Here is a 15,114-nt window from a genome sequence, read left to right on the forward strand (position 1 = left end):
AAATCGCTTTTAAAAAATGGGAGGGTGGGGGTAGGAAGGTTAAAATTTGGGGTTATAGGTATTTTTTGTATGCCAAATAATAAAAAAATACAAAAAAAAATTGTCAAAAAAAATAAAAGAAAATTTTTCTGGATAGAGATACCCTAATCACCTAGCGGTATGAAATATACTTGTTGACCTATTCTCATACCTAACAAATATACATCAAAAAATTCATAAAAATCGGTCGAGCCATTTCGGAGGAGTTCGACCACAAACATCGTGACACGAGATTTTTATATATATAGAGATTGCATTGATTCATCAAATCTTCCACACTTTTTTGACAGACAATATTGGTTATATGGTAATATTCATTTGTTTTTCATGCGTGATATTTTTAATTTCAAATATCGAATCATTTGAGCTCACAGAATAATTCATAGACAACAGGTAAATAAATATGATGTTTTATATAGGTAATTAATACACAACGTTTATATTATTTTATTAATAGTAATTATCTATGTTTCTTCTTCTTTCATATTGTAAATATCGATCGACATTATGATAAGCATGTCGTTTGCTATTTTATTTATTAATTATATGTAAAATACAAGCTTATGGGCAAATAAAATAGTGAGTTTTGATTATTTTATGCCATAATTACTATGGTGTAATATTTTTTAGAATAAATTTCCATCACCATTCTTTGCATTCGTGTGATCATATAGGAGAATATGTGTCACAATGCTTCTTAGGATTGACAACCATTTTTAAAACGATACCGCAATTATCCATGTTACATGCCGGATTGTTTGTTGTTTGAAGCCAAACTCTCTGAGGTAGTATAGTAATGAATTAATAAACCAAGTCAATTTAACACTTGGTGAGAATTTTTAAATAACAACATGTTGCAATATATCCAGTAGTAGGTACATTTAGTATTTACTAATTTAAAAAATAAAATACCATTTTTGCCCCTTAACCTTAACCTTAGCAATTATGGACCCCCCATAATAAAAGACCTTTTACGAGAAATATTTTAAAGTATTTTTTTCGATCTAATGGGATCTTCCTCCATTTAATAAACAGAACGTATTATAAATTCTAATGGATTCAAGCTCTGTACTATTCCATTTAAGTCGTTTTTTGCGACCCGGGTTTCGCCTTTCGGCATCTTCAGGCGTCGTGTACACTCACCAAAGGTAAACACACACTGACACACTGACTGTCAGTGTGTGTTTACTTTTGGTGAGTATAAACGACGCCTGAAGATGCCGAAAGACGAAACCCGGGTCGCAAAAAATGACTTAAATGGAATAGTACAGAGCTTGGATCTATTAGAATTTAAATTCAAATTCCATCAAGTACCTTCGGTCGATAGTATTAATATTAGAACGTATTATTTTTAGTTCAATAACCTAAAATAAATAAAACTATTCTCCTGTTAGTTTGAGCTCAATCAAACTGATCAAAAATCCGTCTTAATGAAAAAAACATTACTCCGTCTAAACTATCTAGACTATATAAAGTAATTAGCATGCCAAGTCAGTGAGTTTCGTGATTATTCGACTTATTTCGTCATTTTATTAAAATCCCCGATTATTAGATTAGGACGCCAAGCGACTTGCAAGGCCTAGCGAGGCAGCTGGCTCTGCTAGTTATATTTAAATATGCATAGCAAATTCTAAATATATAATAATTACAAGACAAAAAATAACTGAACATGAATTAAATTCTACTTAAAGATGTCAAATGTCTAGCTAGCCGGGAAGTTAGTTAAAAATCGATTGCAAGATTTGTACCGGACAAACAACCACCGGACAAATAAGAATACGAGCTAATAAAATCGTTGTAAAAATGAACACGACAAAATAATAAAGGAATCTTGCATAATCGGGTCAAGAAAAAAAAAATTGACAATTATTCTCGTATTAATTTGACATATAAGTACTAGCATCGTATTTTCAGTATTATAGGAAAATATCATTTTTTATGGCTGAACTACTAATAATTGTGATTTGTGATATATCGAGTTTATGGAAAGTATTAAACGAAATTATAATTAATCTGTGACATATTGACGGAAATAATATGTGAAAAAATATGTTCGATTCTAATGGTAGATAATTCGAGGGTATATAAATTGAAGTACAAGTTCTAAAAAATCAACAAAATGGGGTTTAGATGAGAAATTAGTATTTTATCCAAGATATTTAGAGCAATTATTATAGGGATTATCAAACGTTAAATAGGTATTAACAGTAGCAATAAGTATATTAGATTATATAAGTGTCCTAAATATATTATATGGCGTAATAAAAGCGAATTATTATCGTGTCAATGAAATAGGTAATCATAAAAATACGAATAGCTTCATGACGCAGCGGTTGTGTAGTGCTACGCCGTAGAGGGCATTTGACGTAGACGCTGGATTATTAAATTGAACAGATAACCAACCGTTGTTAACTATTGCTGTATCATTAAAATATTCTTGATAAATCAATATAATTTATTCTTTTACGTTTTACATGAGTAGATTTGTGATGATCGATGCGATATTTTCATGTAGGTAATGAATAAAAGCCAATTAGTACCCAATAAATTTATATTCTGATAAAAATTATGCATCCGTATCAATGGGGCACTATCTTTGATTTTGAATGAATATAATTAGTTTACATCCTTACTGGGGATTGCAATACCGGTATTTAAAAACCGGTATTCAATTATTTATCGATACCGAAATACCGGTTTCAAAAATTCAAAATACCGGTATTATACTGTATTAAGTATTTATATTTTTCTAAAATGAATTTAATGTTATATTTTAGTTACTTACTACTATTATAATTGTGTATTAAATTTAGTGTATAAGTTTTATAATGCCAAACCGCAAATATATCCACTGAAACCAACAAAAGTTAAATAATAATAAAACAAAACCTCTCAAATATACTTATAGAATTGTCAAAACATTCGTGGCAAATATTCCCAAATATTATATATAACTGTTGATCGAACGTTGATAGTACATCCGACGAGCGTTAAATTTGAGAGAGATTTTCCTACACTTGTATTAAAGCAGTATTTGTAAAAATAAGCAGTTTTACAATATTATGATCAATACATATTTATAAAGCTCAACATAGTAAATACAGGTAGGTACTTTATGTTGCTATAAAATAATGTTTAAATAGATTTTAATAACTATATTTAATGATAAGCACTTCTATTTTTCTATATGTAAAACCAATACCGGTATTCCATAAGAAATACCGAAATACCGGTATTGCTATATTCTTTCGGCATTGCAATCTTTAATCTTTACTAACATCGTTGCTAATAATTTATATTATCTCTGAGTGTTAGTATGCTAAAGAAATTGGATATAATAAAAAGTTAACACAAAAATTGTACCTACTATAAAAGAAGATTTGAAACAAAATAATGACAACAAATTGGCAAAAAAAATAAATTTGAATCTAGAAAAAATATTACTAATTATCCCAACAAACAGTTCAAAGATATTTTGTGAAGAGAGAGAGTAATTAATAATAATTTCAAATATATTATATATGTCTAAAGTTCATGAATTTAATTAATTTACTGATTACTTATCGATACTTTATAATAATATGTTAAAAACAACTCTTTTCTTAAAACAAGGTATAATATTTTAATAAAAGGAAGTTTTATTACCTATGTTAGGGAATCCAATCCCGAGCCACATTTTTGATCCCGGGATTTCGGGATTACAATCATTTCAACGTGGTGGAATTTTCCAAGTGGAATTTTCACAAACGCATTTACATGGGTTTGAAGACGTTTGATCGAATCGACCAATTAAAATTATTTGATTTTTCAACCCAAAAACTTTAATGATAAAATACTATATATCCAGATAAATTCACAACTATTTCGAGTCACAGAACCCTTTTATATTTAATACAACATTACGGAACACCTTAGTGTAAAATTTAAAAAAAATACTGCCGGAAAATTTATTCATCAAACCCAAGCTCAGATTATTTAAGATAATCAGTATGTTATTAATATTAATAGGTACTATCGACTGAAGGTACTTGATGGAATTTGAATTTAAATTCTAATGGATTCAAGCTATGTACTATTCCATTTAAGTCGTTTTTGCGACCTGGGCTTCGCCTTTCGGCATCTTCACTCACCAAAGGTAAACAGACACTGACAAAGAACTCCCTTTACTCTAGCTTATATAAATACTACATTCAGTATTTTTATTGTTCATAAAGAATAATGATCTATTACTTCGACTTCCAATCGGTTTCTATATTTATTTTTTAAGAAAACCAATGTTGAAAAGCCTGTTTCACACTTATAGGTTGTGACAAAGGGCATTAGAAATTTTATCGCCCTTTGTGCTAAAACTGGATATTCTTGACGACAAGACAGCCAGAAATCCATCAGTGGTATTCTGTCGAAGATGTCTTTGAGTATCGTATCACACGAGAGTTCAATTATTAAATTAATATCTGAATCCTGCAATTCTGTCTCGGATTCTACGTTCACTGTAAAAGGATTCCTTATCCATGCTTTGTTACTGTTGATTGTGGGGAAATATTCCTTCAGACTAGTCTCCAATCCTAACAGATTTTCCTTGATAGCAACTGAAATCTCATCCGGTATGGTAGGTACTCATGTTATACTCTTTTTGTAATTCTGTTAGCTTTGCAAAAGATTTGTAATTCCCTTATTCTATACGACTGGACCACAAATTGAGTTTTTTCGTTACAGCTCCTACCTTCTCTTGCACTTTAAATGTAGTTACATTGCTACCTTGTAATGCCAGATTTAAAGTATTCAAGAAATAAAAATTGTCACAAAGGTAGGCTGCTTTGATAAACCAACTGACATCACCCTCAATGAACCCGAATTTTATGTAATCCTCAGAATACTGTCGGGTCCAGGATGCTTTGTTCTTCTTTGTCAGTGCAGTAGACTGAACATCATCATGTAGCCGTTGATGATTCCGCTTTCAGAAATTGTACCCGACTGCACATCACTCGATTATCTGTCGGTGCTAATCGAATAGTTCGTTAGTGGCACATCATGCGCTTGTTGTCTTATCATCCATTTGTCCATCGTCAAATTAAACGTAATCAATAAATACAAAAGAAAGAAAAAATTACTTTATGTATCTTAGCTGTCAATCTTAGCTGTTAGCATCGCATCAGTGCTGCCAGCACAAAAAACCCACCTCACTTACCGACTACAACACAACTATTTTTCACCATACACAGCGTTGCATCATGTTCGCTCATTACGAAATTATATAGTAAATATACAGATTTATTTTAGGAAATTGGCGACCCGGCACTTTGCTTTCTGCGACCCGGTACCGGGTCGCGACTCATCATTTGGGAAACGCTGATCTAGATAGTTTCGTTCGTTCTTCTTTCAGCATAGTTTTAAGTAGCTAGTTTTCTTTAATTTGTTGGTCAAAATATGAACTTACAAAAATCAGCAACCTTTGTAGAACCCTTAGGGCAGACTATAAACAAGACAGTGTTTAGTCTGACTTGTCTTTGTCGTAAATAAATTGAGACGAAACAGTTTTGACTAGCACACTAAATTTCTTGGTTATTATAAAATGGACGTCACTGAGGCTGCAGCCCTGAGTATTTTAGTATTACGTATACTTTGAAACTCCCATAATACTTGAAACTTTGAAATTCCCGTAATACTTGAATAACTTGGAAGGTTTTTTTTTAAAATTAGAAAATAGATTCAAAAATAAGACTTGGCTGCATTCAAGAATGAACATTCTAAAAAACCCGATTTGCACAAAACAGCCTGGACTGCTAAAACACCAAAATGTCATAGATTTTTTGCTTTTATCTCTTTATAAGTTACACAAAATCATATATATATATAATATCTATCATTCAAAGGGTATAAATAGTATACAGAGGCTTTGTGGATTTAAAGAAACACACTTTACATAAAAGTGCTTCTATCTCTGTTTGTGTCGCTTGGCTGATTTGCGTATAACTACGCTCAATTATAGGTTAAAATATTAACATGATCGATATCCATCATTAGAAGGTCGACATTGTTTGTGGCTAGGTGACGCTAGGTGACGGTCAATTGACGAATAATTGAAATGGAAAGTTCATGACTGCCAATGAATTATAATAATAAGTTACAACGTCAGAATAAGAGCTTTGAGTAGGTACATAATTATTGTCCTTGAATTGTTAAATCGTTGATTAATAACTTTGTCAAAATGTATTTTTATACCTATACGTAAACCACTAGTTTCTCTCATACTAAGGGTTCCATTTTTGATTCCCGGTGAGTCAACAAAATGTATATTATGTTACGCCGAATGTGCGAAATTCACTATTACATGAAATGGGAAAATTTTTGCCTAATTCATGTAATAGTCAAGCCTGTTGCCTTATTCATGAATTAGGTAAATTATCTGCCGAGTGCGTGAATTCGCCAGGGTATGAAATTCTTATACTGTCAACATGACAGTAGAAAAAGTAAATTTAATACGGATGGTTTTATTAGTTATAATTGGACATAATACAATATTATTATTATTAGGTTAGGTTAAGTTTTGAAATTCTCAATTCAACTGAATGTCCATTTTGAGGTTAACTAACAAGTGTCAAAAAACTATCAAATCATACTATCACAAACAAACAATCGACTATTGCACGATTGATACCCAATCACGAATCAAATCGCGAAAATACCTTATAATTTAGATTTTTTGGGCATAGTAAATGGATATGAACGTCATTGTAGTTATTGGTAAATTTTTATATAATCAATGACATTTGACACATTTGGTTAGTTTGATTAGTTGCAAAATACACCACCGGAGCGCGACCATCTATTTTGACCAATGTATGAGCATTTGACACATTTGGTTTAGTTGCAAAAAACACCACCGTAGCGCTACTATCTACTTTGCCCAATGCATGAACTAGGCAGAAAAAATACTGCCGAATTCACGCACTTGGCAGATATTTTGCCTAATTCATGAATAAGGCAACGGGCTTGCATTTTTTATGATTTAGGCAAAATTTTGCCCATTTTATGTAATAGTCAATTTCGCACATTCGGCGTAACATATATATGATTTTCCCTGAATAGTTATGTGATAGCGTCACTGGTATTCTCACACTACTGCCTACCTTTTTCTTTTTGTGCCGTATCCGTTATCGGACGCCGAGCATGCGTTTGAACTCCCAAATTTTCTCATTATGAGTCCCAGGTTTAATTTATTATTGATTAGACCATGCCAGATCCTAATTAGAACATATGGGCCTTCACATAGTGAAGATTTGTCTTGACAGATTTTTTTTACGAGAAATGGATGTCAGCCATTTGCTCAACCTATTAGGTCCATAGTCTGACTTCAAACACAAATTGAAAAACAATAAATATATTTGCCAGACCCAGGATTCTAACCTGGGACCCACAACATTATAAGATGACGAGTAAGCCGCTCGGCCATTGTGGGCGTCTGGTTTTGGTAGTGGCTAAATGCTTTTTTTCTCAATTGTCCAAAACTGGCCTTCTCGACTCGTCATTTCAGTTCAATGATTGTCTCAGTTATCATTCAGAGTGCAACCTAAGTATATTATAATCTCCAAGTATACTCCATTCATTTCACAGATTCTATCATCTTTAAAACCCTTAAATGCATACTGTATGACGTACGACGTATAGTACAAACTTTAATTTAGATTTTTTGAGCAAAACAGAAATCGATTTTACCATAAATTTTTATATTCAATGGTAAAGAAGGAATAATTATTTTAATTTTGCCGATATATGTCATGGTAAGTTGTGATTGTTGGATATCATTTGTAATCAAACGACGCGAGCCGGAGATGATGTATAATATTATCTATGAGCTAGGTTTTGGAAGCTATCGGTTTAACCGTTATATTTAAATTCAGTTTTAACCACAAAAATATAAAATTTTGCTTGGAAAAAAAAATATTACTGGATTCTATCGTATAGGTGAATTAATTGATAATATTATATGATAATATAAATTTGAAAAACAATTTCCACGTAACAAAATGTTGAACACAGCATTTCTATAATTCAAAGTGTTTTTGAGTTAAAATATAAACAATTAAATATTTTTTAAATTATTTTTCCCATAATCATACGTATCCATTGTTTGATGGAGAGGCCCTTTGGCTTATTGTAGTGTTATAAAATGAAAGAAAAGAATCTCACTTTTAACGTAGTCTTATGAGAGCAGTCGCAGAAGATATAATAAAGAGTAGTGCAGTAGACAGTATCAACGATCAGTCCAAACTCCTTGAAGCTGAAGTTAACGCCGTTGTCAACGATCTCCGACAGGAATCCATATACTGAGACGGTGATGTTCACAAACCTGAAAGAATTGTAAAGTTTAATATTACATTTACGTCAGACGTCGGTTTCGTTGTTTGATTACTGGAAGTGCTGTTTAGAAGAGTATGAAAGTGTCTCTTCCATCTTGCTAATATTTCAGGATTTGTCCATTCTCATCTTTGCATACGTTCACTCTTATTAAATATATTATATTATATTAAACTTTATTTATGCAGTTTTCATAACAATATATTGTCATCACCTAATTTTACGAAGTTCATCTTTTACCATGTGTGTGGACAACACACATTTTTTATCTACAAACAAATACTTCAATATCTTCGAAAGAATAATTTTATTCTATAGCTACTAATTCAACTACATAATACTTTGTAAAAACTTTCTAAATTCATATCTAACACTATTACAGTAGTGGTAGGTTTAAAATCTTCTAACAGATTCATCCATTAAAAAGCCATTGGCATTGTGAAACAAAAATTTCTCTAAATACCTATAATCCAAATCAAAATAATCCTAACGATTCAATACTAAGTCTCAGCGGTCGTATGAAATAGTATCTTGTTTTAGATGTAAGAAAGTAGGTATCAGTAAGGTGTCTATTAGAAAGCTCACTCCCAAAGCTCGCTTAAATCGTGAAAGCTTTTCGGTGAAAATAATTAAGTGTCACTTCGAATTTCAAGAGACTGTAGTGACGTTTTAGTACCTATGAATTTATTCAATCAGACTTTTTCTGCTCCTTTTCTAAATATATTGTGGTAAAAGATTCATTCAATTTATTGTTTACATTGAATATTTTTATTGAATATAATTATTTTAAATATTGTACGGTATGATGTGACATTGCAATTATTTTTCTGACAGCTTGACGGAAAAATGTAGAAAAAAGGATAAAGTCTGACAATCTGAAATCAATCTCTGATATCTCTAGAAGCATTCAACATAAATAGTGCACACTGAACTTTGTCAGTTATACTTATTTGTTATACTTGTTATACTTATAACTAAGAATACAATTTTCAGATGGTGCTAGTTTTTAAAATCCTAACTTTACCTAAACCAAGCCATAATAGTATAGGTATGCTATGGGCGATCCATAGTATGGGACGTATGGGACATCGGTTAGTAATTAAAGTAATACCTACTTTGATTTAAAATACAAAAGTCGATCGCAATAGTAGCTCAATTTGGAAAGCGCTTCAGAGAGTATTAAGGGCCATTAGTTAAAGTTTGTCGCAATTAAGTATAGCAGCCGTAGCATAGTGGTCTATGTGCATGTGCATGAGCCCGATACCCGAGAGAAGCACGTCCGATTCCTGTCGGGTGTCTTACTTTATCAAAAAAGATTTTTCTATTGGTAATAATATATTTTCTCAGAAGTGTTTTCAAAATTATGTATGGGTCAATAATTAGAATGTCACATTATAAAATCTTGTGAATTATTCGTTAAATATAAAAAAAAAGTTAATTAAAGAATATTTTTTGATTATTATCTACTATGGTTTGGTTTAGACAGCTTTCAATTGAAGTTTAATAACAACTAACAAATATTATCTACAGCTACACATTGTAGTCTTAGTTAGTTCAATGAAAACAAATAAATATGACGGACAAAGTTTAATGTATACTATTTATGTCGAATCTTAACAACGTACCTCCATCCATCGTCACTGGCATATATTATGCATAAATGAGAAAATAGCCAATCGAATCAATGACTCTGAATAATTTAACACAGAAAAACAGAAGTGCACATACAATGTGGTCGAAAATTCAATCTTCTTTCGAGTCACCTAATAACTAAAGATTTTACACCTCACACACGGAATTAAATATTTTTAGACCTGTGCCTACAGTACAAAATACAAATTATTTAACTGAATGAATTAATATAATTCCTTCTACCTCTTCGTCAAGACCTCGTGAGCCTTCTCAACGGGTGGCCCCACTTCTTTCGGCATTCTACGACACGCAAAGCACGTGTCAGTGAAAAACCCGTGGCACTCATGATTGGTTGAAACAATCATAGGCGTAAAACCCACTTAACGCAGCGAGTGAGGCGCTCGCGCAAAATTTCTCAATTGGCGCGTGAATCATCGAAAATACAACATAATCAAATAGGGCAGAGTACACTGGTACTGAGTACACGAAGCGCTGTGCCCGCCTGCCCCATAATTCAAAGCACATAGGCGAGGCGCACACATTGTTTGGCTTCTCAGTGGGACGAATTAACGAAAATACTACATATTCAAATATGCCAAAGCGGCGACAAGGGGCGCGCGCTTTTTTATTTATCCGCTTCTGGACGCGTTGTCGATAGACGGGCGCCTTGGCATTCTTTTAATAACAATAAAGTAATTGTTTAGTTGCTCGGTGTGCGATATATTGCTAATAGAAATATGTCATCGTGAATATGAATTACAAGCCACCGAGAAATAAAATTATATTTATATTGGTTTGTTATGAGAGGCGCTGATAATAATAATTATTTTGTGCTTCTCGCGCTCCTTATTACATAGGTGAAGGGTAATGCGCGGGTGGAAGGAGTGTCATTTCGGTTGTATTCACGCTTCACGGGCCTACTACCTAGTGAGGGCCTCGATCCGCCGCGTTTGGTGGGCTTTGTCCTTTAGGCATCCAATGTTTGCTTTAATATTAGGAACCGGCATGTTTAAGAGACGACAAAAACGAACACGAACGATCGTAATCATTTTAACTCTTAAACTTGTCGGCACAACCTCTCGCAATAAATCTTAGCTGAGCACTCACAATTATACCTGCAGGCCAAGTGTTTATCGCAAGACTCAAAGTGCGGAGAGTTCGGGTATGGGGAATGTACATGGTAAAATGCGATGGGTGGGCTGCAGTTGGAGCGACGAGAAGCTATAGGTGGAAGGCGGGGTAAACGTAGCAGTTACCTGCTATATTTTGTTCACCCCACTCCACCCCGTCCAGCCGCTTAATAAATCAATACAAAAAATATTATGGATAATTTTTTTACATGCCCCCCCCAAACCATATTTCTTTGTGCGCGCCTGTGTGCCTACGTATTGATTATATAAAACTAGAAAAACAGCCAGTTATCAGTGCCACCTGTCAACATTATTTACGATGTGATCAATGCGTTCAATAATATTGATTCAATCATATTATTTTATTTATTTATTTATTTAGAAAAAGAGTATTACGACATTACAGCGATTGGCCAATGCGCCATAATATATAATAAATACAAAATTATAAAAATATCTTAATTACAAATAACAACTAATATAACAAGAAAGTAGAAAAGACAGCGTGTGTTTATGTACATATTAAAGAAACATGATAATATATACAATTATAAATTTAACCTATTTAATAGGTCCACAAACATTACATAGTTAATAAAAAATAAATCAACCTTTATGGTGCCATCAAATAATTATGTACGTACTGTTATGCATTAGATCGATACGTCGATAAGAGATTCTAATTAGAGAAACCGCAACTTCCTGTGATAACAATAGCATCCTCTGATATCAATAATATTGTCAATTAAAATATTGATTCATTTTATTCTAATTAATTCTAGAAAACCACAAAACAATAATGTCATGTTATTTGTGTTTGATAATTGGAAACATCTAGAACATTATTCAATCTATATATGAACCATTGTACACGTAATGAATTTGTTAGTTCTTTGTCGACCATTGTACCTATAGTATGTAAGTTGGCTTTCTGTCAATCGTAATAAATCTGTATTACTTGTAATTTATCGCCGTTTAATAAATCAAACATCTATCAAAAGTTCTTCTATTTTCGATTTGATATCTCCTGTGAATATTTCCGCCATCTTTCGCTATTCCTGACAAATCAAAAGAGACTTTTACAGAGTCCTATTTCATAGTCCTCTGTATAATAATAATAAAATAGCAAATAATACCTAACAAGTATAAAGACTATTTAAATTCGTATATTACGAAACCTAAAAGACTTAGTGAAAGTGATTAACTATCTTACTTAAACTATTCCACTTTTTGGGGACGTAACAACTGGTGTCATCCGTGGGATTTATCACAAAGAAAGTGACAAGCAGACGTCTTCTTCGAGACCTTCCAGTAACATCGGGAAAAAGAGCCTTTGGGTTTTTGCTGCCGGGAGAGCCTCGCGGAACCGCATCTTCCAAGATTAATCTGTGAATCCACATCGACGCGAGAAGAAAGAAAACACAAGTGCACATTGTGACAAGACTTCTTCACGTAGATCATCGAGACATATCAACGCATCAAGATACAAGACATCAAGATAGAAGAATGAATTACAATACATTACTGTGAGTACATGCAGAGAACTATCCATTAAATTTAAGTTTTATTATATTTTATATTCTTATATTTTTGAAACATAAAAAAATTTCTATTATTTTGTATAAAAATTATACGCAAAACTATATAAAAATTACATATAGACTTCTACATATTTAAATTATTCAAAATGAATCCAGATAGTAATAATTCTAACACTTCAGAATCTAGTACTAAGAAAAAACCTTGCTCAAACTCTGATTTACGTTCACTTATACAGCATTCATTTGATGGTAATAGAAAACAATTAAGTTCATTTTTACAAAATTGTGAAATTGCTTTTGAACACGCTGATAAAAATCAATATGACTTTCTACTTTCGTACATTCGTACTCAGATAATAGATACAGCTCAATTAGCTTGTAGAATTAGATCTTTTAAAACATTTGATGAATTGAAAGCGCATCTTAAACAGAATTTTGCTGACACTAGAACAGTTATGCAACTAGAACTAGAATTGCAAAAATGTCGCCAACAAAAAGGAGAATCAGTCTCAGAATTTATGATCAGAATAGAAACTTGTGTAAAGGAAATTAAAACAGTAATTAGTCACGAAGAAAATAATGAAAGATTGTTAGAAGGGCGATTCTTTTCAACTGATGAACAGGCTCGTACCCGTTTTATAATAGGATTACTCCCAAGCCTCTCAGAGAAAATAAGAAATATGAATCTTAATACTTTAACAGAAGCTTTGAAAGCTGCCACACATGAAGAAGGTCTAGTAAATTTAGTAGAAGAAACAAATAAAACTATTATGCAGAGCAAACCAATTTGCCAGACTTGTGGAAAGATTGGACATGTTTCTACAACTTGTTTCAAAAACAAAAATAATAATGTCAGAAAAATTTATAATTTCGAACAGAAAAATAATCATCAAAAGAAGCTTTGTAGCTATTGTAAGAAATCAGGACATTTAATAGATGATTGCTTTAAAAAAGACCCGTCTAAACGAGATAAATATCTCAAAGATAGAAAATTAAATATAAATTTTGTTTCAAAAGGCTCAAACGAACCGATGTGGTATGTTTCAACGGAATAGGTATATCGAGTCATAACATACATAATTAATTTAAGAAAGAAGAAAATTCTAAATCTTACTTTGATTACTCTCTATGAATATAATATTATAATATAATAAAATAAAAATTTACTTTTTTTTGAACCAATATCTTTAGTGAATGAAATTAAGATAGATAAAAATCATTTTAAAAATTTACCATTTGTGAACCTTATTAAATAAAATTATTCTATCAATTATACATTTCTAGTAGACATAAGAGCCGTAACATTTTCGATAAAACGAAATGTTTTAAAACTTTTAATAGTGACATAAATTTGGTGTTAAGAAAAGATAAAACGCAAATTAAAGGTATAGAAAATTCTAAATCTATATCAGGAATAAATAGAAAATTATATTTGAATTTTAAAAATTGAAAGTGTTAAGAATTAGACACATATATTGTCAAATGACATGAATTGAAAATATTAATCTCGAATTCGATGGAATATTAAGAAATAACCTTTTTTCATTAATAAATTATGCAAAATTAATTATGAATCAAATATATCGAATATATTGAATAGAATTCGATTACCTTTAAATAAAAGAAAATTTAATTTTAGATTAAAATCTAGATAAAGATATTAAAATAAATGTTTAATATCTCTGACAATTGAATAATCAAGTTTATAATTTTAAAGAAAAATTATTATCATTTGAAGTTAATAAAAAATCATTAGAAGAGAATAAGATTAATAAAATCAGTAAAATTATCGTAAAGAATAAAAAATTAATAAAATCGTTACAATAATGAATTTAAATTATTGAAAGTTCTATTTGAAAGAAAATTTAAAAAAAAAAAACTATATGAAATTGCCGAAGTCAATTCATTAGTATACTAAACTTTGAAAATACGATCATCAAAATAACTAATATAAATTATGTAATTTTCAGTTAAAATACGTCGCAAAATAAATTGAAAAAAATGGATAAATTCAAACTTAAATGGAATCAGACTCTACAAAATCTAAAGTTTAAACAGATCAGGCAATGCGAAGCTTTCGTGTATCACCGATTATGTATAAACGTAGCTGTAGGAGCCCATAACTTGTGCGAACAACATAGGAAATTAAAAAGATTATTTTGTAAGAAATATCATTTCATAGATCAAGGTTACGACGACATGAACTATCGTGTTTTAAACGAAGTAGAACTGAGTTGTCGGGAGAACTATGAAAGAATATTTAGAATCATACCCGATCACGGACATGAAATATGGAAAAACAAATTAAGAGAAAACATACGTTTAGAAATATGGTATGAAGAAGATCAACAATATGAAAAAGAAGAAGAAGAAAATTTAAACCGTTTAAAATATATCTATAACTTAAAATATTA

The 15,114-nt window shown here is 31.3% G+C and overlaps 1 protein-coding gene across 1 annotated transcript in view; it reads right to left on the reverse strand.

Annotated features, from left to right (window-relative positions):
• LOC147073517 (gustatory and odorant receptor 21a-like) overlaps window positions 1-15,114 on the reverse strand; it is a 49,602-nt gene that overhangs the window by 13,123 nt on the left and 21,365 nt on the right. Inside the window, exon 5 of the mRNA XM_085944217.1 lies at window positions 8,230-8,389. Coding sequence (XP_085800343.1) covers window positions 8,230-8,389 — 160 coding nt within the window. The remainder of the gene's footprint in view (window positions 1-8,229; window positions 8,390-15,114) is intronic.

The sequence above is a fragment of the Rhyacophila brunnea genome, unplaced genomic scaffold (assembly GCF_057557595.1).
Source record: "Rhyacophila brunnea isolate RB1 unplaced genomic scaffold, BYU_Rbru_1.0 scaffold_17, whole genome shotgun sequence".
NCBI lineage: Eukaryota > Metazoa > Arthropoda > Insecta > Trichoptera > Rhyacophilidae > Rhyacophila > Rhyacophila brunnea.